Source organism: Chlorocebus sabaeus, chromosome 2, assembly GCF_047675955.1.
Source record: "Chlorocebus sabaeus isolate Y175 chromosome 2, mChlSab1.0.hap1, whole genome shotgun sequence".
Taxonomy (NCBI): Eukaryota; Metazoa; Chordata; class Mammalia; order Primates; family Cercopithecidae; genus Chlorocebus; species Chlorocebus sabaeus.
In genome coordinates, this window is record NC_132905.1 from 34,867,903 (window position 1) to 34,889,860 (window position 21,958).

At 50.7% G+C, this 21,958-nt stretch overlaps 1 protein-coding gene across 3 annotated transcripts; it reads left to right on the forward strand.

Annotated features, from left to right (window-relative positions):
* Positions 1-1,547: 1,547 nt before the first annotated feature.
* On the forward strand, positions 1,548-21,930 carry ITPA (inosine triphosphatase). Of its 3 annotated transcripts, XM_008019290.3 has the most exons (9): positions 1,549-1,691; positions 5,846-5,903; positions 5,997-6,061; positions 6,654-6,727; positions 9,152-9,183; positions 11,374-11,466; positions 12,213-12,328; positions 15,998-16,074; positions 17,522-18,009. In XM_008019290.3, exons 1-9 carry the CDS (start codon positions 1,626-1,628, stop codon positions 17,658-17,660), a joined length of 720 nt encoding a protein of 239 aa, XP_008017481.1. In that variant the 5' UTR covers positions 1,549-1,625; the 3' UTR covers positions 17,661-18,009. The 3 variants fall into 3 exon arrangements, with proteins under 3 accessions (XP_072863400.1, XP_008017481.1, XP_008017491.1); XM_008019300.3 differs by lacking the exon at positions 11,374-11,466 and having other exon boundaries at positions 1,551-1,691; XM_073007299.1 differs by lacking the exons at positions 11,374-11,466; positions 15,998-16,074; positions 17,522-18,009 and adding an exon at positions 21,173-21,930 and having other exon boundaries at positions 1,548-1,691.
* The last annotated feature ends 28 nt before the right edge of the window (positions 21,931-21,958 follow it).

The window sequence follows — 21,958 nt, forward strand, 5'->3', positions numbered from 1 at the left end:
CCTGGGTGACAAGAGCAAGACTCCGTCTCAAAAAAAAAAAAAAAAAAAAAAAAAAGAAAAGAAAAAGAAAAAGAGAGGTGAGCAAAAACAGATACGGTTTTTACCATTAGAATTTTTAGAAAACAGAATCACACAAATGAATATCTATTTGCAGTGGAGAGGTCAGTGCTATGCAAGCAGATGAAAGGGAGCTCAGGGAAGCTTTTCCTGAGCTGGGGCTTGAGCTGGCTAAGATCCAAGAAAGGTGTCCATGTAGGGTGGGCCGTTTTTCTTCTTTTCAGGCTCCTCGGGGTAACTGATGTCTTCCAGGCCCTCATCTGCCCCCAAATTCCCATGGCCATTCCTCTAGGTACTCTGCATAATGGTGTTTCTGCTTCAATGAAAGAAAACAGGTCACCACCCAAAGCAGTGGTTCCCATGCTTTTTTTTTTTTTTTTTTTTTTTTTTTTTTTCTTTTTCAGAGGCAGTTTTGCTCTTGTTATCCAGGTTGGAATCCAATGGCACAATCTCTGCTCACTGCAACCCCTGTCTCCCGAGTTCAGGTGATGCTCCTGAATCCTGAATTCTCTGAACTGGGATTACAGGTATGCACCACCATGCCTGGCTAATTTTGTATTTTTAGTAGAGACAGGGTTTCTCCGTGTTGGTCAGGCTGGTCTCAAACTCCTGACCTCGGGTGATCCACTCGCCTCAGTCTCCCAAAGTGCTGGGATTACAGGTGTGAGCCACTGGGCTTTCCCACACTTTGATGAGCATCAGAATGGCCTGAGGAGCTTGGTAAGAACTCAGACTCCCTCCTTTTCTTGTCCATGGGCAGAAGTGGCCATTCAAGAGGTACTGACCCAGGGTTCCAGGCGGCGGGCAGAAGGCTGAGTCTCTGGAGGAGCGAGTCAGATGACTTGCTGCAAAGAGAGTATCAGCAGAGGTTCAGCAGAAACACCTTTGAGAGGGCACTTCCTACTTTCAGTTGTGTTTGGAATGCAAAGGTCTGGCTGAAACGGTGGCCACGGAGAAGGGGTGATGGATTTGAGAGGCTGAAGGGATAAGGAAGTGAGGGAGTCTAGATACTGAGCTCTCAAGCCTAGGTGTGAAACCGGGTGAGAAGTTTGGGCTTGTTTTAGGCTATGCCGAGTTTAAGTTCACGGTCCGGTGGATCAGAGCTGGTGGGTAAGGCTGAAGGTGAGAGCAGGATGAGGGTTTGGAAGCCCTTGCCTAGAAGGAGGCAGTTTTTTGAGACAGCGTAGGGCAGCGCAAACCTCCAGGATCACAGGGCTTCAGTCTTCTCCTTTCGGAGACCCCATTGCAGAGAAGAGCGAAACCAGGGGCGGGGTGGGGATGGTAGTGGTCTCTTCCAGTTCTTGAAGAGAACGTCCCGTAGGCAGGAGGGACGGGTCTTGGAGCACTCAATCTCCAGGCTTGGGAGGCCCCCAGCAATTCGAACGCGGAGGGCTATGCCGCCACCGCGAGCCCAGTCGCCCGATACGCGCCTTGGGGTCCGGGTCGGCTTTCCCCCGGACCCCTGGCCGGAAACTGAGCCGTTTACTTCCGCCACCAGCCGGAAGTTTTCTGTCGTCACTGGACACCAAGGAGTTTTCGGTGGCTCAGCTGGGTAACCGGGGCTCACCATGGCGGCCTCATTGGTGGGGAAGAAGATCGTGTTTGTCACGGGGAACGCCAAGAAGCTGGAGGAGGTGCCGGGAGGGTGTTGGGGGCTGACTGGGAGGCAGCTGGGAATACGGCGGAGAAGGGGCTTCCGGGTGGAGGGAAGCACGTGGGAGGAGGCATGGAGAGAGAAGAGAATAAAGCCCGGAAGGAAGGGTCCTGACCCGGCTGTGTGGAAAGGCTGGGGCGCAAGAAGGGAGTGGCTGCGGAATCGGGGCGCCCCGGGGTTGGCGAAGGAACGAGGATCTTGACAGATCCCGACACAGGGCTTGTGTGGTCAGCGACTGCGGGACCCAGAGGAGTGGCGGGGCCCTTAGCAACCGCCCCGAAGGTCACCTATTGAAGTAGACCCCAACCCAGTGTTCCGATACTCTTCTGGGACTTACCCACATCCCGCTGCTGGGCCAGGGCTAGCAGGACCCACAGAGGGCGTGGGGCGGAGTTCTACACTAAGCAATCCGTGTCCCACCACTGTCCTAAAATGTTCTAACCTCTTTTCGCGTGTGTGAAGTGGGGATGATGCAGGACATTTGCTTCACAGCGCTACAGGGAGGAGGAGTAAAGGAGGCAGTGGATCTAAAGTTTCTGTTTGCAGGGACTTTGTGGCTAGCAAGTAACAGAGACACACAGGAAGTTCATGTAAGCCACCAGATGACTCCTGTGGGAATATAGTGTTACCGTGTCCTGCAGGACCTGAGGTTCCCTCAAGAAGCTGACTTGTCCTTGTTCTCTCTGGATGCTGATCCCTATTCCTGTTCATATATTTCCCCTTTCTTCCCTGCTGGGGGATGGAACAGTGAGACTTCTACCAGATATCAGCTCCAACTGGCTTTGCTTGAATCAAGTGTTTGCCCCTGTTCAATCAGCCATAGCCATGGAGTGGGGGTCATATGTGGGGGATCAGGATGACACCCACTGGATATGTCTGAGTCAGACCAGCGGGGTGTAATCACTAGGGAAACCTATATTTGCCTGTAGCGTAGGGAGGGACTGATGTCACTTTGGTGCCAGGACAAAGTGGCCTTCTCAGGAACCAGAACCTTCTGCTGAAAAAAGGTTTGGGATCCTGAGGCCAGACCAGTCAGGCAGTGCCACCCTGAACGGAGCCCATGCAGGACAATGGGCATGAGACCCCAAACCTCTGACTGAGAATATTGCCCTCATTTAAAGAGGGAGCTGGAGCCTGGGTGTGGTGCCTCACGCTTGTAATCCCAGCACTTTGGGAGGCTGAGGCGGGCAAATCATCTGAGGTCAGGAGTTCAAGACCAGCCTGGCCAACATGGTGAAATTCCATCTTTACTAAAAATACAAAAATTAGCTCAGCATGGTGGCACATGTCTGTAGTCCCAGCTACTCAGGAGGCTGAGACAGGAGAATCGCTTGAAGCCCGGAAGCAGAGGTTACAGTGAGCTGAGATCACACCACTGTACTCCAGCCTGGGTGACAGAGTGACAGAGTGAGACTCCGTCTCAAAATAAAAAAAAAGAAGAAGAAGAAGAAGAAGGTGCTAGAGTAGCCAAGGGAGACTCCTTGGAGAACATGGACTTGAACTTGGCCTAAAACAGGTAGTCTTTTTTTTTTTTTTGAGACAGAGTCTCACTTTGTCACCCAGGCTGGAGTGCAGTGGTGTGATCTCTGCTCGCTGCAACCTCCGCCTCCTGGATTCAAGCGATTCTCCTGCCTCAGCCTCCTGAGTATCTGAGATTACAAGCATGCGTCACCACACCTGGCTAATTTTTATATTTTTAGTAGAAACGGGATTTTGCCATGTTGGCCAGACTGGTCTCAAACTCCTGACCTCAGGTGATCCACCCTCTATCTGCTTCCGCCTCCCAAAGTGCTGGGATTACAGGCGTGAACCACCTCGCCCAGCTGTGGGTTTTTTTTTTTTTAGACAAGTCTCACTCTGTCGCCCAGGCTGGAGTGTATCTCAGCTCACTGCAGCCTCCGCCTCCCGGGTTCAAGCAATCCTCATGCCTCAGCCTTCCCAGTAGCTGGGACTACAGGTGTGTGCCACCACACCTAGCTAATTTTTGTATTTTTAGTAGAGACAGGGTTTCTCCATGTTGGTCAGGCTGGTTGGTCTTGGACTCCCGACCTCAGGTGATCTGCCCGCTTCCGCCTCCCGAAGTGTTAGATTACACGCATGAGCCACTGCGCCTGGTCGAACGGGTAGTCTTAACTAGTGGTATGCCATTGGCAGACTGAGGAAACCTATAGAATCTTTCTCAGGAAAATAGTTTCAAATGTACAAAATAAAATACATGGTATTACAGGCTGGGCACTGTGGTTCATACCTATAATCCCAGCACTTTGGGAGACTGAGGCTCAAGGAGGATCTCTTGAGCCCAGGAGTTCAAGACCAGCCTGGGCAACAAAGTGAGACCCTAGCTCTACAAATAATTAGCCTAAGCATGGTACCTGGGCCACCTGTGGTTCTAGGTACATGGGAGGCTGAGGCAGGAGGATCTCTTGGACCCAGGAGGTTGAGGCTCTAGTGAGCTGTGTTTGTGCCACTGTACTCCAGCCTGGGTGACAGAGAGAGATCCTCTCTCAAAAAAATAAATAAATAAATAAAATACATAGGATTACAAAGGAAATCAACTATAGTGAAGTACAATTATTAAAATGTTACAAATATTTGTGATTTAGTTATCTATACTTTCTTAATGCATTAAAGGATTTAATCTACCAATGTATGAGTAATTACCTTTTTTCTTTTTTTTTTTGAGAGGGGGTCTCACTCTGTTGCCTAAGGCTGGAATGCAATGGTGCAATCTTGGCTCACTGTAGCCTCAATCTTCTGTGCTCAAGCAATCCTCCAGCCCCAGCCTCCTGAGTAGCTGGGACTTAAGGCGCATGCCACCATGCCCAGCTAATTTTTGTATTTTTTGTAAAGATGGGGTTTTGCCATGTTGTTCAAGCTAGTCTCAAAGTTCTGGGCTCAAGCAATCTGCCCACCTTGGCCTCTGAAAGTGCTGAGATTACAAGCGTGAGCCACAGCACCTAGCCCCTTAATTTTAAAATATCCAGATAAAAGGTATTTTGAGATATCTGCAGCAGTTGTAATGAGTTATAACAACATCTGTGATTTTAGTAGGTTTAAAAGTCACAGGAACTGCTAGTAATATTTTGGTTTGTTACCTATATTCATAATGAAAAAAGATACTAAATTTCTTTTTTTTTTTTTTTTGAGACGGAGTCTCGCTCTGTCACCCAGGCTGGAGTGCAGTGGCCGGATCTCAGCTTACTGCAAGCTCCGCCTTCCGGGTTTAGCCATTCTGTCTCAGCCTCCCGAGTAGCTGGGACTACAGGCGCCCGCCACTTCGCCCGGCTAGTTTTTTTTTTTTTTGTATTTTTTAGTAGAGACGGGGTTTCACCGTATTAGCCAGGATGGTCTCCATCTCCTGACCTCGTGATCCGCCCATCTCGGCCTCCCAAAGTGCTGGGATTACAGGCTTGAGCCACCGTGCCCGGCCTTTTTTTTTTTTTTTTTGAGACGGAGTCTCACTCTGTCGCCCAGGCTGGAGTGCAGTGGCACGATCTCGGCTCACTGCAAGCTCCGCCTCCTGGATTCAAGCCATTCTCCTGTCTCAGCCTCCCGAGTAGCTGGTACTACAGGTGCCCGCGACCATGCCAGGCTAATTTTTTGTATTTTTAGTAGAGACGGGGTTTCACCATGTTAGCCAGGGTGGTGTCGATCTCCTGACCTCGTGATCCACCCGCCTCAGCCTCCCAAAGTGCTGGGATTACAGGCGTGAGCCACTGTGCCCGGCCAAAGATACTAAATTTCAATTAAGGTTACTAAGACTAAAGATATTTTTTTTCCAATCCATGTTCACAGGCCTCCTGAATTCTGGGTATCTTCTGATAGAGAATTTCTGGTTTAGGAGGGTGGCTAGAGTTTCTAGGAGCATTGAGAAGAGAAGAGGGTGTTCTGGATGGGGGCTTAGCACAAGCAGAGACCTGATGTAGGAGAGATAGAGAAGTAAGGAGATGGAAGGGGCTGGCTTGCTGGGGTGGGACCCTGAAAGCCGGGGTGAGGCTCACAGGCCTGAGTTGGTAAGCTTTAGGAGATTGGCAGGAGAGTTATCGATGAGAAAGGTGGATAACAGCTCACGTGCTCACATAGTAATGGGGAATCATTAGATGGTGATAAATCTTCTCTTTTCTTTTGGAACAGGTCATTCAGATTCTAGGAGATAAGTTTCCATGCACTTTGGTGGCACAGAAAATTGACCGTATGTCTCTGTTTTGTTTTATTTTTAAAAGATGGTTGGATTTTATCTGTCTTCCTGTGACCTGACTCTCTGTGTGTCTGTTTCCCTGATAAGTGCCGGAGTACCAGGGGGAGCCGGATGAGATTTCCATACAGAAATGTCAGGAGGCAGCTCGCCAGGTGCTTGCCCTGCCCTTGTCCCACACTTGCTCCTCTTGTCCAGGTAGCTTCCAGGGCCTGTGCCTGCTGGAAACAATAGAGTAAACAAGTTTGTTGAGCTTTCTTGGACCGGCCCAGAGCCCTCTAGGGTTCAGTTAATATTGACTTTGGAACACTGCCTTCCTTTGCCAGCCTTGAATACATGGTATCTCCCCCAGACCATTACTATACACTCCTACATACACACAGACTCTCCTTCCCCCAAATGCTCAGACACATGCATTCCAGCCCTACATCCTCCCCACACACATCCACCGCTGCAGTCACACTTGTTCGTGGAACTCAGAAAGCATGCTGTGGAGAGTCAGGCTGAGTGCGAATCCCAGCTCTCCCATTGCTGTGCCTGGAGCAAGCTTTACAATCAGCCAAAGCTTTGGTGTCTTCATAAGATAAGAGATTGGCCAAAGGTAAGAGATTGGCCGAGGGCAGCTCCCAGGGCGCTGTCTGCCACAGATCTCAGCTAGCTCAGGGCTGGCCCCAGCCTGGGTGACCTTGGTGTTCCAGGAGGGGATGGTGATCGTGTGTCTCAGGGCTGCATGTCTTTGTGCTGCAGGTACAGGGGCCTGTGCTGGTTGAAGACACCTGTCTGTGCTACAACGCCCTTGGAGGGCTCCCCGGCCCCTACATGTGAGTGCCCACCTCCACCCCCTTACAGGGCCCCAAGCCCAAAACCACCAGAACTGCAAAATGATGAGGCACCTGATACTGCAGGTCATTCCCTGTCTTCGCATCAACAGCCTTTCACGTTGTCCCGAGGAAAGATGGGATAGGAGAAGCATGTCTTTCTTTTGTAAAGTGTGAGAATGCGACCTGTAAGTGGAGATGGTAAAGGGGACCCCACGCATTTGAGAATTACGTTCATAGGTAGATTAATTTCAGGAAAGAGAAAACAAGGAAGTTGGAATCTAAAACTTGATTTCTTTCTTCCTTTTTTTTTTTTTTTGGATACAGTTTCTGTTACCTAGGCGGCTAGAGTGCAGTGGCGTGATCGTGGCTCACTGCAGTCTCCACCTCCCAGGCTCAGGTGATCTTTCCACCTCAGCTTCCTGAGTAGCTGGGACTACAGGTGTGCATCACCACACCCAGCTAATTTTTTGTTCTTTCTTTCTTTCTTTCCTTCTTTCTTTCTTTCCTTCTTTCTTTCTTTCCTTCTTTTCTTTCTTTCCTTCTTTCTTTCTTTCCTTCTTTCTTTCTTTCCTTCTTTCTTTCTTTCCTTCTTTTCTTTCTTTCCTTCTTTCTTTCTTTCCTTCTTTCTTTCTTTCCTTCTTTCTTTCTTTCCTTCCTTCTTTCTTTCTTTCCTTCCTTTCCCTCCCTTCCTTCCTTCCTTCCTTCCTTCCTTCCTTCCTTCCTTCCTTCCTTCCTTTCTTTCTTTCTTTCTTTCTTTCTTTCTTTCTTTCTTTCTTTCTTTCTTTCTTTCTTTCTTTCTTTTTCTTTCTTCCTTTCTTTCCTTTCTTTCCTTTCTTTCCTTTCTTTCTTTCCTTTCTCGGAGTCTCGCTCTGTTGCCCAGGCTGGGGTGCAGTGGCCGGATCTCAGCTCACTGCAAGCTCCGCCTCCCGGGTTTACACCATTCTCCTGCCTCAGCCTCCCGAGTAGCTGGGACTACAGACACCCGCCACCTCGCTTGGCTAGTTTTCTGTATTTTTTAGTAGAGACGGGGTTTCACCGTGTTAGCCAGGATGGTCTCGATCTCCTGACCTCGTGATCCGCCCGTCTCGGCCTCCCAAAGTGCCGGGATTACAGGCTTGAGCCACCGCGCCCAGCCTATTTATTATTTTTTTTTTGAGATGGAGTCTCGCTCTGTCACCCGGGCTGGAGTGCAGTGGTGCAATCTCAGCTCACTGCAAGCTCCACCTCCTGCATTCACGCCATTCTCCTGTCTCAGCCTCCCGAGCAGCTGGGATTACAGGCGCCCGCCACCACAGCTAATTTTTTGTGTTTTTAGTAGAGACGGGGGTTTCACCATGTTAGCCAGGATGGTCTCGATCTCCTGACCTTGTGATCTGCCCTCCTCGGCCTCCCACAGTGCTGGGATTACAGGTGTGAGCCACCGTGCCTGGCCTGTATTTATTTACTTTTGGTGTGTGAGACAGCGTCTCAGTCTGTTGCTGAGGTAGGAGTGCAGTGGTGTGATCACAGCTCACTTGCTTGACTCAAGCTATCCACCTGCCTCAGCTTCCCGAGTGGCTGGGACTGCAGGCACGTGCCCAGCCAGTTTTTTTGCATTTTTTGTAGAGATGGGATTTCGCTATGTTGTCCAAGCTTTTCTCAAACTCCTGAGCTCAGCCGGGCACGGTGGCTCACACTTGTAATACCAGCACTTTGGGAGGCCGAGGCGGGTGGATCATGAGGTCAGGAGATCGAGACCATCCTGTGAATGGTGAAACCCTGTCTCTACTAAAAATACAAAAAATTAGGCTGGGCGCGGTGGCTCACGCCTGTAATCCCAGCACTTTGTGAGGCCGAGGTGTGCGGATCACAAGGTCAGGAGATTGAGACCATCCTGGCTAACATGGTGAAACCCTGTCTCTACTAAAAATACAAAAAAATTAGCTGGGCGTGGTGGTGGGCACCTGTAGTCCCATCTACTGGGGAAGCTGAGGCAGGAGAATGGTGGGAATCCGGGAGGTGGAGCTTGTGGTGAGCCAAGATCATGTCACTGCACTCCAGCCTGAGTGACAGAGCGAGACTCCTCCTCAAAAAAAAAAAAAAAAAAAAAAATTAGCTGGGCGTGGTGGTGGGCGCCTGTAGTCCCAGCTACTTGGGAGGCTGAGGCAGGAGAATGGCATGAACCCAGGAGGCGGAGCTTGCAGTGAGCAGAGATCGCCTGGGCAACAAAGCGAGACTCCGTCTCAAAAAAATCTCCCGAGCTCAAGTGATCCGCCTGCCTTAGCCTCCCAAAGTGCTGGGATTACAGGCAGGAGCCACCTCGCCTGGCCCTTGGAGGCATTCTTTTTCATTTACCCTTGGCTGTCAATAGGGAACAGCCAGGAAAAGGTGGTAAGAAGATCCAGCTGCTCCTGGTGTTCTGACTCTCCTTTATTTCTCTTGCAGAAAGTGGTTTCTGGAGAAGTTAAAGCCTGAAGGTATTATCTGCTTTGTTTCTTCCCTGGATCTGTTGGGAATGAGAATCTGGGTTTGCTCTAGGGCAGGGACCCCAACTAGTAGTCAGGAGTCCCAGGTTCTAGCCCCCACCACGGAGCCTCCATCTCATTTTCCCCATCTAGCACTGGTAGTTCACACTTACCCTGTACTCCAGAGAGCACTGTGTGGGGGAGGGATGGTGGGAGCTGTAGGGTTGAGGAGCTTTCAAGAGGGACTTGGCCCTCGTGACTGCTTTAGCCAGGGCCTGCCCTGGGAATTGGAGGACTGCCCCTCCTGGACCCCAGCAGTGCGTATCCTGTCACCCACAGTTGCAAGCCAAAATGTCCCATCTTTATGTGCTTTTATTTATTTATTTAGAGACAAGGTCTCACTCTTGCCCAGGCTGGAGTGCACTGGTATGATCTCGACTCACTGCAACCTCCACCTCTTGTGTTCAAGCGATTCTCCTGCTGCAGCCTTCCAAGTAGCTGGGATTACAGGTGCCTACCACCATGCCCAGCTAATTTTTGTATTTTAAGTAGAGAGGGGGTTTCACCATGTTGGCCACGCCAGTCTCGAACACCTGACCTCAAGTGATCCTCCTACCTTGGCCTCCCAAAGTGCTGGGATTACAGGTGTGAGCCACCACACCCAGCCTATTTATTTATTTATTTATTTATTTGAGTTGGAGTCTCACTGTTGCCCAGGCTGGGGTGCAGTGGCTCAACTCACTGCAACCTCTGCCTCCCTGGTTCAAGCAATCCCCCTGCCTCAGCCTCCCAAGCAGCTGGGATTACAGGCATGTGCCACCACGCCGGCTAAATTTTTTTTGAGAGATGGAGTCTCGCTCTGTCACCCAGGCTGGAGTGTAGTAGCACGATCTCGGCTCACTCCAACCTCCACCTCCCGGATTCAAGCGATTCTTCTGCCTCAGCCTCCTGAGTAGCTGGGACTTCAGGCGTATGCCACCATGCCCAACTAATTTTTGTATTTTTAGTAGAGTTGGAATTTCACCATGTAGGTCAGGATGGCCTCAATCTCCTGACCTTGTGATCTGCCTGCCTTAGCCTCCCAAAGTGCTGGGATTACAGGTGTGAGTTACCACGCCTGGCCTTTTTTGTTGTTGTTGTTGGAGATTTCACTCTTGTTGCCCAGGCTGGAGTGCAATGGCACGATCTCGGCTCACCACAACCTCTGCCTCCTGAGTTCAAGCGATTCTCCTGCCTCAGCCTCCTGTGTAGCTGGGATTACAGGTGCCTGCCACCACGTCCAACTAATTTTTGTATTTTTAATAGACAGGGTTTCACTATGTTGGCCATGCAGATCTCGAACTCCTAACCTCAGGTGATCCACCCACCTCGGCCTTCCAAAATGCTGGGATTACAGGCATGAGTTACCGCACCCATCCTTATGTGCTTTTAAAAACACTTCACATTGGCCAGGGGCAGTGGCTCACGCCTGTAATCCCAGCACTTTGGGAGGCCGAGGCGGGCAGATCACGAGGTCAGGAGATCGAGACCATCCTGGCTAACACCATGAAACCCTGTCTCTACTAAAAATACAAAAAATTAGCCGGGCGTGGTGGCGGACATCTGTAGTCCCAGCTACTCAGGAGGCTGAGGCAGGAGAATGGCGTGAACCCGGGAGGCGGAGCTTGCAGTGAGCCGAGATCGCACCACTGTACTCCAGCTTGGGTGAGAGATCGAGACTCCATCTCAAAAAAAAAAAAAAAAAAAAAAAGACACTTTACATTATAGAGCATTTCAAATCTGCACAGTAGAATATCATAACAGGATAATGGGCATAAATATATACAGTTATTGTTTGTCAATTAAAAAAAGCATAGTAGAATAATGAACCTCAGTCACCATCAACCAGCTTCCAGGGTTATCAGCACAATGCCTGTTTTGTGACATCTATAACCCCTCTTATTTTTCCTAAGTCCAGTATTTTAAGGCAAATCACAGACACCATATCATCAGTAAGTTCTTCAGCTTGTATTTATTTTTATTTGTTTTAATTTTTTTTGGAGACAAGGGTCTCCCTCTGTTGCCCAGGCTGGAGTGCAGTGGCTCAATCTCAGCTCACTGCCCACCATCCGGGCTCAAGTGATCTTCCCACCTCAGCCTCTTGAGTAGCTGGGACTACAGGTGTAAGCCACCATGCCTAGCTAATTTTTGTGTTTTTTGTAGAGGTGAAGTCTCACTATGTTGCCCTGGCTGGTCTCAAACTCCTGAGCTCAAGTGACCCACCCACCTTGGCCTCCCAAAGTGTTGGGATTACAGGTATGAGCCACCAAATGCAGCCACTGTATTTCTAAAAGGTGAAAAATTAAGAAACTGATAAAATATAATCATTTTTAAATATTACCTAATCATTTTTTGGATTCCCTTGGTTGTAGAAAAAGTGCCTATTAAAGTTGGTTAGTTTTTTTGTTTTGTTTTGTTTTTTCGAGACGGAGTCTCGTTCTGTCGCCCAGGCTGGAGTGCAGTGGCGCGATCTCGGCTCACTGCAAGCTCCGCCTCCCGCATTCACGCCATTCTCCTGCCTTAGCTCCCGAGTAGCTGGGACTGCAGGTGCCGGCAACCACACCCGGCTAATTTTTTTTGTATTTTTAGTAGAGACGGGGTTCACCGTGTTAGCCAGGATGGTCTCGATCTTCTGACCTCGTGATCTGCCCACCTCGGCCTCCCAAAGTGCTGGGATTACAGGCGTGAGCCACCGCGCCCGGCCTACAGTTGGTTAGTTTTGAATCAGGAATCAAACATGGTCCCCACAGCATTGGCTAGTTTTCTGACTTTAAATAAAGCCTCGTGTCGTCAGCCTGTGCTAGAGGGAAGCGAGAATGCCCAGAGACTTCTATTTCAAGCCTAGACCCACTGCCTTGGGCTCTGCCGCGCCTGCTACCCCAATTGAGACCTAATTTCCCTTTTTAGGGAATTCCTGCCTCCCCACCCTTAGTGGGCTTCTTGGGAGTGGGGGTGGGAGTTAGCCAGCAGGGATGCCCTGAGCCCTCACTGCCCACCCGCAGGTCTCCACCAGCTCCTGGCTGGGTTCGAGGACAAGTCAGCCTACGCGCTCTGCACGTTTGCACTCAGCACCGGGGACCCAAGCCAGCCCGTGCGCCTGTTCAGGGGCCGGACTTCGGTGCGTAACCACCTTGATGCAGTTCCCGCCGCGCGCCGCCAGGGGGTGCCGCGACGGGAGCCGACCGCCCTGGGTCTGCGGGAGGGTGGGGGGAAGGGCGCCTTGGGGCCAAAGATACCTTGACTTGCTGAGAGGCTCCCCTGGGCAGCATAGGTAGAAGTGCTGTCAATCCTAGGAGGGTGGTGGAAAGGGTGCCCTGGGGCCAGAGTAGTTACTTTTGCCTTGCTGAGGGGCGCCCCTGGGCAGGACAATGGAAGTGTTGTCAATTCTGAAACCTGTTTGACCCCTGAGGCTAACTGCTCCTAAGGCCTGATAGACCCAGAAGAGCAAACTGAAGGTGACAACTCCCAAAACTACTTTTTTTCTTTTCTTTTTTTTTTTTTTTTTTTTTTTTTTTGTTGTTGTTGTTAGTAAGAAACCACACTTGGATCAAAGCTACATGTATAGCCCAGACTTCTCCAAGCTCAGATTTCCTTATCCAACTGCCAAGGTGCTTGACTATTTCAGTCTTTCCAGCTTTTCGTGTTTATGTATAATAGAATCTTAATTTTTTTTTTTTTTTTGAGACAAAGTCTTGCTGTGTTGCCCAGGCTGGAGTGCAGTGGTGTCATCTCAGCTCACTGCAACCTCTGCCTCCAGGGTTCAAGTATACAATGTGAATTCTTGGCCAGGTTTGGTGATTTACACCTGTAATCCTGGCACTTTGGGAGTCCCAGGTGGGAGGCTTTCTTGAGCCCAGGTGTTCAAGATTAGCCTGGGCACCATAACAAGACCCCATCTTTACAAATAATCTAAAAATGAGGCCAGGCGTGGTGGCTCACGTCTGTAATCCCAGCACTTTGGGAGGCCGAGGCAGGTGGATCACCTGTGGTCAGGAGTTCAAGAACAGCCTGGGTAGCATAGCAAAACCCTGTCTCTACTAAAAATGCAAAAAATAGCTGGACCTGGTGGCAGATACCTGTAATCCCAGCTACTCGGGAGGCTGAGGTGGGAGAATCGCTTGAACCCGGGAGGCAGAGGTTGCAGTGAGCCGAGATCCCGCCAGTGCACTCCAGCCTGGGTGACAAGAGCAAGACTCCGTGCCCCCCCCACCAAAAAAAAAAATGAGGCTGAGCACAGTGGCTCACACATGTAATCCCAGCACTTTGCAAAGCGAAAGCAGGAGGATCGCTTGAGGCCAGGAGTTTGAGACCAGCCTGGGTAACATAGCCAGACCCTGTCTCAAAAATCAATAAATAAATAATTAGCTGGGCATGATGGTGCACACCTGTAGTCCCAACTACTTGGGAGGCTGAGGTGGGAGGATCACCTGAGCCTAGGAGTTTGAGGGTACAGTAAGCTATGATTGCACTCCTACACTCCAGGCATGGAGTAATGGAGTGAGACCCAGTCTCAAAAATAATAATAATAATAATAACACCTTAATTATTTGCCCAAACTTATTCCTTCCGTGAGATGTATTCAACACCTTTTACCTGCCTATCAGATTCTGAATTACAGCTGCTTCTCCCAGGGTCCAGACTACCCTCCAGGCTGGCTGCTGCCCCTGTGTCCACCTGCTCTCTCCCTGTGCAGAAGCATGCCTTCTGCCACTCCTGCGCGCAGCTCCTACTGCTCAGGAGAATGTCCAGAGATTCCACTGGGAGCTGTTCACAGATGTCTTACCTTGTCTGGTAAAAGTTTTTGGTGGTGGTGGTGATGGTTAAAAAAAAAAAAAATCACTATCGTAACCATTTTTTTTTTTCTTGGTACTCACTGGTTATAGCTTTTTTGTTTGTTCGTTTGAGACGGTGTCTTGCTCTGTCGCCAGGCTGGAGTGCAATGGCATGATTTCGGCTCACTGCAACCTCCACCTCCTGGGTTCAAGCAATTCTCCTGCCTCAGTCTCCCGAGTAGCTGGGATTACGGGCATGCGCCACTATGCCTGACTAATACAGGCATGTGCCACAATGCCCGGCTCATTTTTGTATTTTTAGTAGAGACGGGGTTTCGCCATTTCGGTCAGGCTGGTTTCGAACTCCTGACTTCAGGTGATCCACCCTCCTTGGCCTTCCAAAGTGCTGGGATTATAGGCATGAGCCACCGTGCAGGCCCCCATACTTTCATTATTGAACTTAACACCTTGTTCATTCCCTTTAAGGCACTTTGCATTGTATAATCATTACTTTTATTAATTTGTTTACTGGTGTAATGCCTGTTTGGCTTAAGAGGTCTATTGTATGAGGGCAAGGCTAGGCCCACTGTGGGTGCACAAAACACATTTGTTGTATGGTTGAGGTTCAGTAACTGGCCTTGGTCACGCAGCCCCTCATAGTGGAAGTAGAATTTGCCTTTGGGTCTAAATTACTTGGCATTTATGTGACTAATCCCAATCATGTACCACCTCCACTGTATTTTTTAAAAATTAAAAAAAAATGTTTTTGAGACAGGGTCTTGCTTTATCACCCAGGCTGGAGTGCAGTGGCATGGTTACAGTTCATAGCAGCCTTGATCTCTCAGGCTCAAGTCATCCTCCCACCTCAGCCTCCTGAGTAGCTAGGACCTCAGGTGCAAGCTACTACATCTAGCTAATTAAAAAAAAAAAAAAAAAAATTAGTAGAGATAGGGTCTGACTGTGTTGCCCAGACTGATCTTGAACTCCTGGGTTTAAACCATCCTCCCTCCTCCGCTTCCCAAAGCGTTGAGATTACAGGCATGAGCTACCACACCTGGCCCCTTGTATTTTTTCAGTTAGAATTTTTTGGGTTTTTTTGTTTGTTTTTTGGAATGTTTGTATGTTTGTTTTGAGACAGGGTCTCAGTCTGTTGCCCGGGCTGGATCACAGCTCACTGCAGCCTCGACCTCTTGGGTTCAAGCAGTCTTCCCACCAAGTAGCTGGGACTACAGGCTCACACCACCAGGCTAGGCTAATTTTTGTATTTTTTGTAGAGATGGGATTTTGCCTTTGCCATGTTGCCCAGGCTAGTCTCAGATTGCTGGGCTCAAGTGATCTTCCTACCTCAGCCTCTCAAAGTCCTGGGATTACAGGCATGAGCCACCGTGCCTGGCCAGATTGTTTTTTCTTTTTTCTTTTTTTTTTTTACTTTGATAACAACATGACATTTCATGTCACTGGATTACAATTTGTTCTTTTTTCTAACATTTTCACTGTGGAATTTCCCTACTACAGCCAGTATTTACTGTACTCACTTATATGTTCATGAAGTGGGGAGCTGGGTGCCTGCTTCTGGTTGCAGTGTTTCATCGTATGGTTAAAGTCTTCCTCGCATTTTCAGGAACACTGTCATAGTGGCAGGCATCTGGCTTGTCCACAGACTTCAGGGCACTTAGCTTCCTATTAGGAGAAAACGTTTTCTATCTATCAAAGTAGCCTCATTGTTCTTCAGTGATATCCCAATTTGTCCCGGGTGTGGCGAGGGCACGTGGCTTCGGAGGTGCCAGTGGGCCCGTCAGGTGCATGCCTCCTCCCTGTGTGAGGGGAGAGCTGCCCCACTCTGCTTTTTATTGTATTCAGCAAACATTTGCAGGTGCTATAGAGGCCTTGCAACTATTTTGCATAAGTTGGGTCAAATCAAATTCACAAACTCACCAAACTCCTACTGGCCACTGCCCTCCTCATGCTTGTCCTCTGGACCGAGTTACACACCAGTATCCCCTTTCCTTTGGCAGGGCCAGATCGTGGCACCCAGAGGCTGCCGGGACTTTGGCTGGGACCCCTGCTTTCAGCCTGATGGATATGAGCAGACGTAAGGAGCCCTGGTTTCTTCCCTAGGGTGTGGGGTTGGCATAGCCATCGTTTGGGTTGGGCCAGTGCCCCGCCCAAGTGCAGGCATGTGGATATGGGCTGGGAAGGCTCTGAGGGTGCCGTTCCAGCCAAAGGCAGCTCTGCTGGGGTGGACACTAGGAATCTGGGTGGCCTAGTCCATGGTCAGGAAGGCAGCCAGATGGCACTGGGAGTCCTGGGCTCTAAGGCTCCAGGTCACCCCACATCAGCTGTGTAGCCAGTGGTTTCGCCTCTCTGGCCTTGGCTTATAAGCTGTACCTCTGACTTTTTTTCTTTTTGAGACGGAGTTTTGCTTGCTGCTGGAGTGCAGTGGTGCAGTGGTGCAGTGGTGTGATCTCGACTCACTGCAGCCTCTGCCTTCCGGGTTCAAGCGATTCTCCTGTCTCAGCTGGGATTGCAGGCACGCACCATCATGCCCAGCTAATTTTTGTTGTTTTTGGTAGAGACGGGATTTCACCAGATTGGCCAGGCTGGTCTCAAACTGACCTCAGGTGATCCACCCGCCTTGGCCTCCCAAAGTGCTAGGATTACAGGCATGAGCCACTGCACCTGGCCACATCTGACAGTTTTATGGCGTCATTTTCTGACCCCCATCTAGGTTGGGAAAATGTCCAGGGTTTTGCAGCCTCTTGTGGGCACTATTTTATGCCCTCAAAGTACCAGTTGTTCTCAGTAGTTCGCACGAATCCCCCCTTATTCACACAAGGCACGGGCCATTGTTGGAATCAGGCTTTCAGGCTGGAGGGGCCCTGAGGGAGCGCAGTCTGAGGCCCCACAATAGCCCCAGCAGGGGTGAGGACATTGTGGAACCAGCCACTAGCCATATGGGGCTGTGGAGTACTTGCATGTGGTGAGACCCAGAAATGGAATATTTTTATTCAGTGTTAATTCATTTAAATAGCCACACCTGGCTAGTGGCTACTGGCTGCCGTCTTGCACAGAGCAGTCTGCAGGCCACAGGCGGGGTATGGGATTCTCACCTCACTGCCGTGCTGGCACGGAGGTCAGGCCCCTGGCCAGCTGTTCAAGTGCTCCCCCGCCCTCCACGCATTAGAGGAGACTGCTGTGTTTGCTCTGTCAGGCCCCACTGCTTCCTGTCAACAGATGACAAAGCTGATCAAACATGCAGCTCATCCCCCCTGTCCCCAGCTTCCCTTAATGACTTTTGGGCACACTAGAGCAAGTTTAATATCCCTCCATCCTCATTCATGGGGGTTTCTGCCCCAGGGGAATTGAAAACTTGATCCGATTTTTAAAAGTTAACTGGCTGCCAGCAGCTGCTGGGCCCCACTCCTCTTTTCTGGGAGTCTGTGAGCTTTGGACTCCGGGCATGAGATGAGGTAGGGTAGGGAGGGGGTGCGTTTCCTCCCTGAATCTGGGCTCCCTGAGCTGTTACTGTCATCCCTCAGGTACGCAGAGATGCCTAAGGCGGAGAAGAACGCCGTCTCCCATCGCTTCCAGGCCCTGCTGGAGCTGCAGGAGTACTTTGGCAGCTTGACTTCTGCGGCTGGGGGAGGCCTTTCAGGCCAGGGATCTGGGGAGGGCTAGCCTGAAACCTCCTGCATCAGGCAGGCACCCCTGGAAGTACTTCCTTTAGGGTTTCCCCTTCCTGGGGGTGTCAAGTAGCCTCACCAGCCTGTCTGGAGGAGCAGATGGCTCTGCTCTGAGAAACTCTGGGCAAGTGGATGCCATTCTCTTGCCCTTAGGATTCACTGCTCTCTCCTACAACCTCCAGGCCTGGGATCCTGAAAGGACCTTGGGTGGTAAAGCTGGACTTGGTGGGAGTGAGGGCTTGGGGAGGAACCATGCAAATCACCTCCCATGTTTTTTAAATGCAATAAATAACACTTCTGGATGAGACTTGTTTCCAAAATAAACCAGCTATATCTGTTTTGAACCCTGCCCCAGGCAGGTGTCTCAGTCTCCTTTGGCAGGTGCAGGAAGCCTTTTAGGTGGGGGTGGGGATGGGGCACTGTGTGGAAGGCGTTCGGATGCCACTGTGAACTGGAGTGTTACATCTCCACTCGCATTCTTGCCTCACTCAATGGCATGGATTGTGGGCTGACCTCCACCCTGGATCCATGCTGCCCCCTACCTGCAGGTAGTGCCAGGGCCTCCATGAAGCCTTACTGGGTTGGGGGCTGGGCGGTGTGGCACTCCCAGTGCTTTTGCCTTATGCTGTTACACAGCAGAGCCGCTAAAATGTTGGTTTACAATTACAATGCCCAGTTCATTTTTATGGTGAGGAGGGGCTGGAGTCCTCGACCCCACTTGGCTTGATAGCCACAGTTCAGCCTGCCGGCTGCAGACCCCTCAGGAGACCTCGCTCATGCCACACACCCTTACTCTGTGCCCTGGAGAAGTCATTGCCTGGAAGGGACTTCCCCAGGTGGCTGCCTTGTCAGAGTGTCCAACCCAAGGACATTCAAGGGGGGCGTGGTAGGCTCAGGCTGGTGGGGCACCCCCAGGCTTGCTTCTGTGCCCACAGGCAGCTCTGGAGAGACCCCTGCAGTCCCTGTGACTCCATCCAGCAGGATGGCCCTGGGTCAGGACAGTGTCGTTCCTTCACTCCCCTCTTGCCTGCAAGCTCCGACTGGGTTAAATCCCCAGGAGGTGCTGCGTCCCTGCCCAGTCTCCTGAGTCTCCTTGATGGGTGGGAAAAGTCTAGCTGGGCCTCAGACGTGGGGTGCTGGGGGCCTGCCTGCTCCTTGCCAGTTGATCATGGATGCAGCCCCCCTGTGCAGGGAACACCCAGGCTACTGATGAGGGTGCTCCAAAGAAGAATCACATGCTGCCTGGGTGGGATGGGGACATAGGTGTGGGGAGGGCACCTCTCTGTATTGCCTGTTCAGCTCCCCCAGAATTCTGTCCTGGGTGCACATGACACTTTCTGCCCATTTTTTTTTACTTTAGCTACCTGTGATACTCTGAAGTATATATCTAGTTCCAGGCAAGGTGGCTCATGCCTGTAATCCCAGCACTTTGGAAGGCCAAGGTGGGAGGATCGCTTGAGCCCAGGACTTCACGACCAGCCTGGGCAACATGGCAAAACCTTGTCTTGGGCCGGGCGAGGTGGCTCAAGCCTGTAATCCCAGCACTTTGGGAGGCCGAGGCGGGTGGATCACGAGGTCAGGAGATCGAGACCATCCTGGCTAACACGGTGAAACCCCGTCTCTACTAAAAAATACAAAAAAAACTAGCCGGGCGAGGTGGCGGGCGCCTGTAGTCCCAGCTACTCGGGAGGCTGAGGCAGGAGAATGGCGTGAACCCGGGAGGCGGAGCTTGCAGTGAGCTGAGATCCGGCCACTGCACTCCAGCCTGGGCTACAGAGCGAGACTCCGTCTCACAAAAAAAAACAAAAAACAAAAAACAAAACCTTGTCTCTACAAAAATACAAAAATTTGCTGGGCATGGTGGTACGTGCCTGTGGCCACAGCTACTCAGGATTCCGAGGTGGGAGGATCCCCTGAGCCTAGGGAAATCAAGGCTGCAGTGAGCCACGATCGCACCACTGCACTCCAGCCTGGGCAACAGTGTGAGACCCTGTCTCAAAAAAAAACATATATGTATTTGGTCTTTGACCCGTTTCCTAGCAAACAACTTAAAAACCCTCAGAAACTCCACACTGATGTCTTCTTGTGTGCTAATAAGGTGGCTGGCAGCATCTAGGCAGCTTGGTTATGGAAAGACCAAGCCAGGACAAGAGGACTGGGACTTTCGGTCTCCACCCCTCGCCAGACCTCCAGGGAGGGGCAGGGCTGAAGGTTCAATTGATCACCAGTGGCCAGTGGTTTATTCAATCATGCCTGCGTAATTAGGCCTCCCTAAAAACCCAAAAGGCCAGGGTTTGGGGAGCTTCTGAATAGCCGAACATGTGGGGGTTCCTGGAGGGTGACACCCCGGGGAGGGCACACAAGCTCTGTGCCCCTTCCCCCACACCTCACCCTGTGCATCTCTTCATCTGAATTCTCTGTAATAGCCTTTTTAATAAGCCAGTAGGGTGGGGGGCAAGGCCCTGGGCCCATTAGCTCTTATTCATCACTGGGAACTCCATCAATGCCCAACCCTTAAAAAATAATTAAAAAAAAAAATTTTGGCAGGGCATGGTGACTCATGCCTGTAATCCCAGCACTTTGGGAGGCCAAGGCAGGCAGATCACTTGAGGTCAGGAGTTCAAGACCAGACTGGCCAATATGATGAAACCCCGTCTCTACTAAAAATACAAAAATTAGCCAGGCATAGTGGCATGCACCTGTAGTCCCAGCTATTTGGGAGGCTGAGGCATGAGAATCGCTTGAGCCAGAGGTGGAGGTTGCAGTGAGCCGATCAGGCCATTGCACATTAAAAATGAGACTCTGTCTCGAAAAAAAAAAAAAATTAAAACCTGCTAAATATAAGTAAATGTTTCCCTGACTTTTGTGAACCACTCTAGCAAATTAATTGAACCCAAAACAGGAGTCGTGGTAACCCCAAGTTGAAGACAGAGTGTCAGAAGTTCTGCAGGCCCAGACCTCAGACTGGTGGGAAGGAAGTGGTGGTCTTGTGGGACTGAACCCTCAACTTGGGGTTTCTGAAGCTATCTCCTGGCAGGTAGCAGTTGGGTTGAACTGAATTGAATTGGTGGGCACCCAGCAGCTGTCCTGTGAGAAATCCCTTACTTGGTCACAGAAATCTTCTGTGTTGACTGTTGTGCACAGTGAGAGTAGAGGAAAACGGTTTGAGTTGGTTTTTCCACACTTGCTACCTGTCCCCAAACAGCAGGGTGGAGAGCATGCGAGCATGCGAGTATGCTCATACCCACCTGGATTAGTTCTCGGGGCCCTGGGGGCTCCTGATCTCCCACTCAGCACCAGGCTACCCAGTGTAAGGTGGCATCTCATGTGAGCTTGCGGTTCTCTAATTACCAAGCGGTCTGAGCACCTCTCGCTACTCCTGTTACAGTTGGGCCTCCTTCCCCTGTTCACAGCCTCTGCCTTTTCTGTTGGGGCTGCTGTCCTTTGTTGGTTTGCAGGAATTCTTTGCATATTTCAGATATTTGCATATTTCAGATATATTTTCAGTTTTAGACGGAGCCAATCTCTTCTGTCTGCTAACTTAGTCCATGGGGCATTTGTCAAGCTAGTCCAGGAGGCGATGTGAGCCCCAGGTGTTCCTGCTGACCACTATTGCCACGCACAGGGCGCTCCCCTGAGCCAATATTCCCTGTTGTCGGCTGCCACTGTGAGACCCTGACCAACAACAAATGACCAATCCAGAAACACTGCACCTTCTCCCTCCATCAAACCACTCCCGCCCCGTGTCCTGCCATCGGCAGTCCTCCTACCTCCCTCCATCCCCGCCAATGCTGCCCCCGCCCTATAAAATCCAGGATCCGCACAACACACGGGATGGTTCATAAGTGCTCCACACGGGGCCTCGGCCTCCTGGCAGGCAGCTTTCATCTGAGAGTCACAGGGCCCTTTGCTGTCACCCTGATGGTCCCTCCCGCCCCACTGCTCTCCACCAGCCACAGTGCCTCAGTGGCCCCAAGCCCTCACTCCTCTGGACCCTCGCATATGCTATTCCCAGAACGCTTTCCCTGCAGGTCCTGGAAAAATGGCCATGCAAAGGCCTCCTGGATCTTCCATGTTTCACTGTTGGGCCAGTACCCACTGTGTGACGTTGGAGGTGACAGCCCACAGGTGGCACTCCATAAACTCGGTCCCTTGCATTCCACTTCCCCAGGGAGGGCTTCCCCTCCCCAGAGTGTGGGTGGGGTGGCAGTAGCAGAGACAGAGGTAGCACATAGGAGCCTAGAAACAGGAGCTTTATTCTCTAATGTGCGTACGGCAAGTTCCTTACACAAT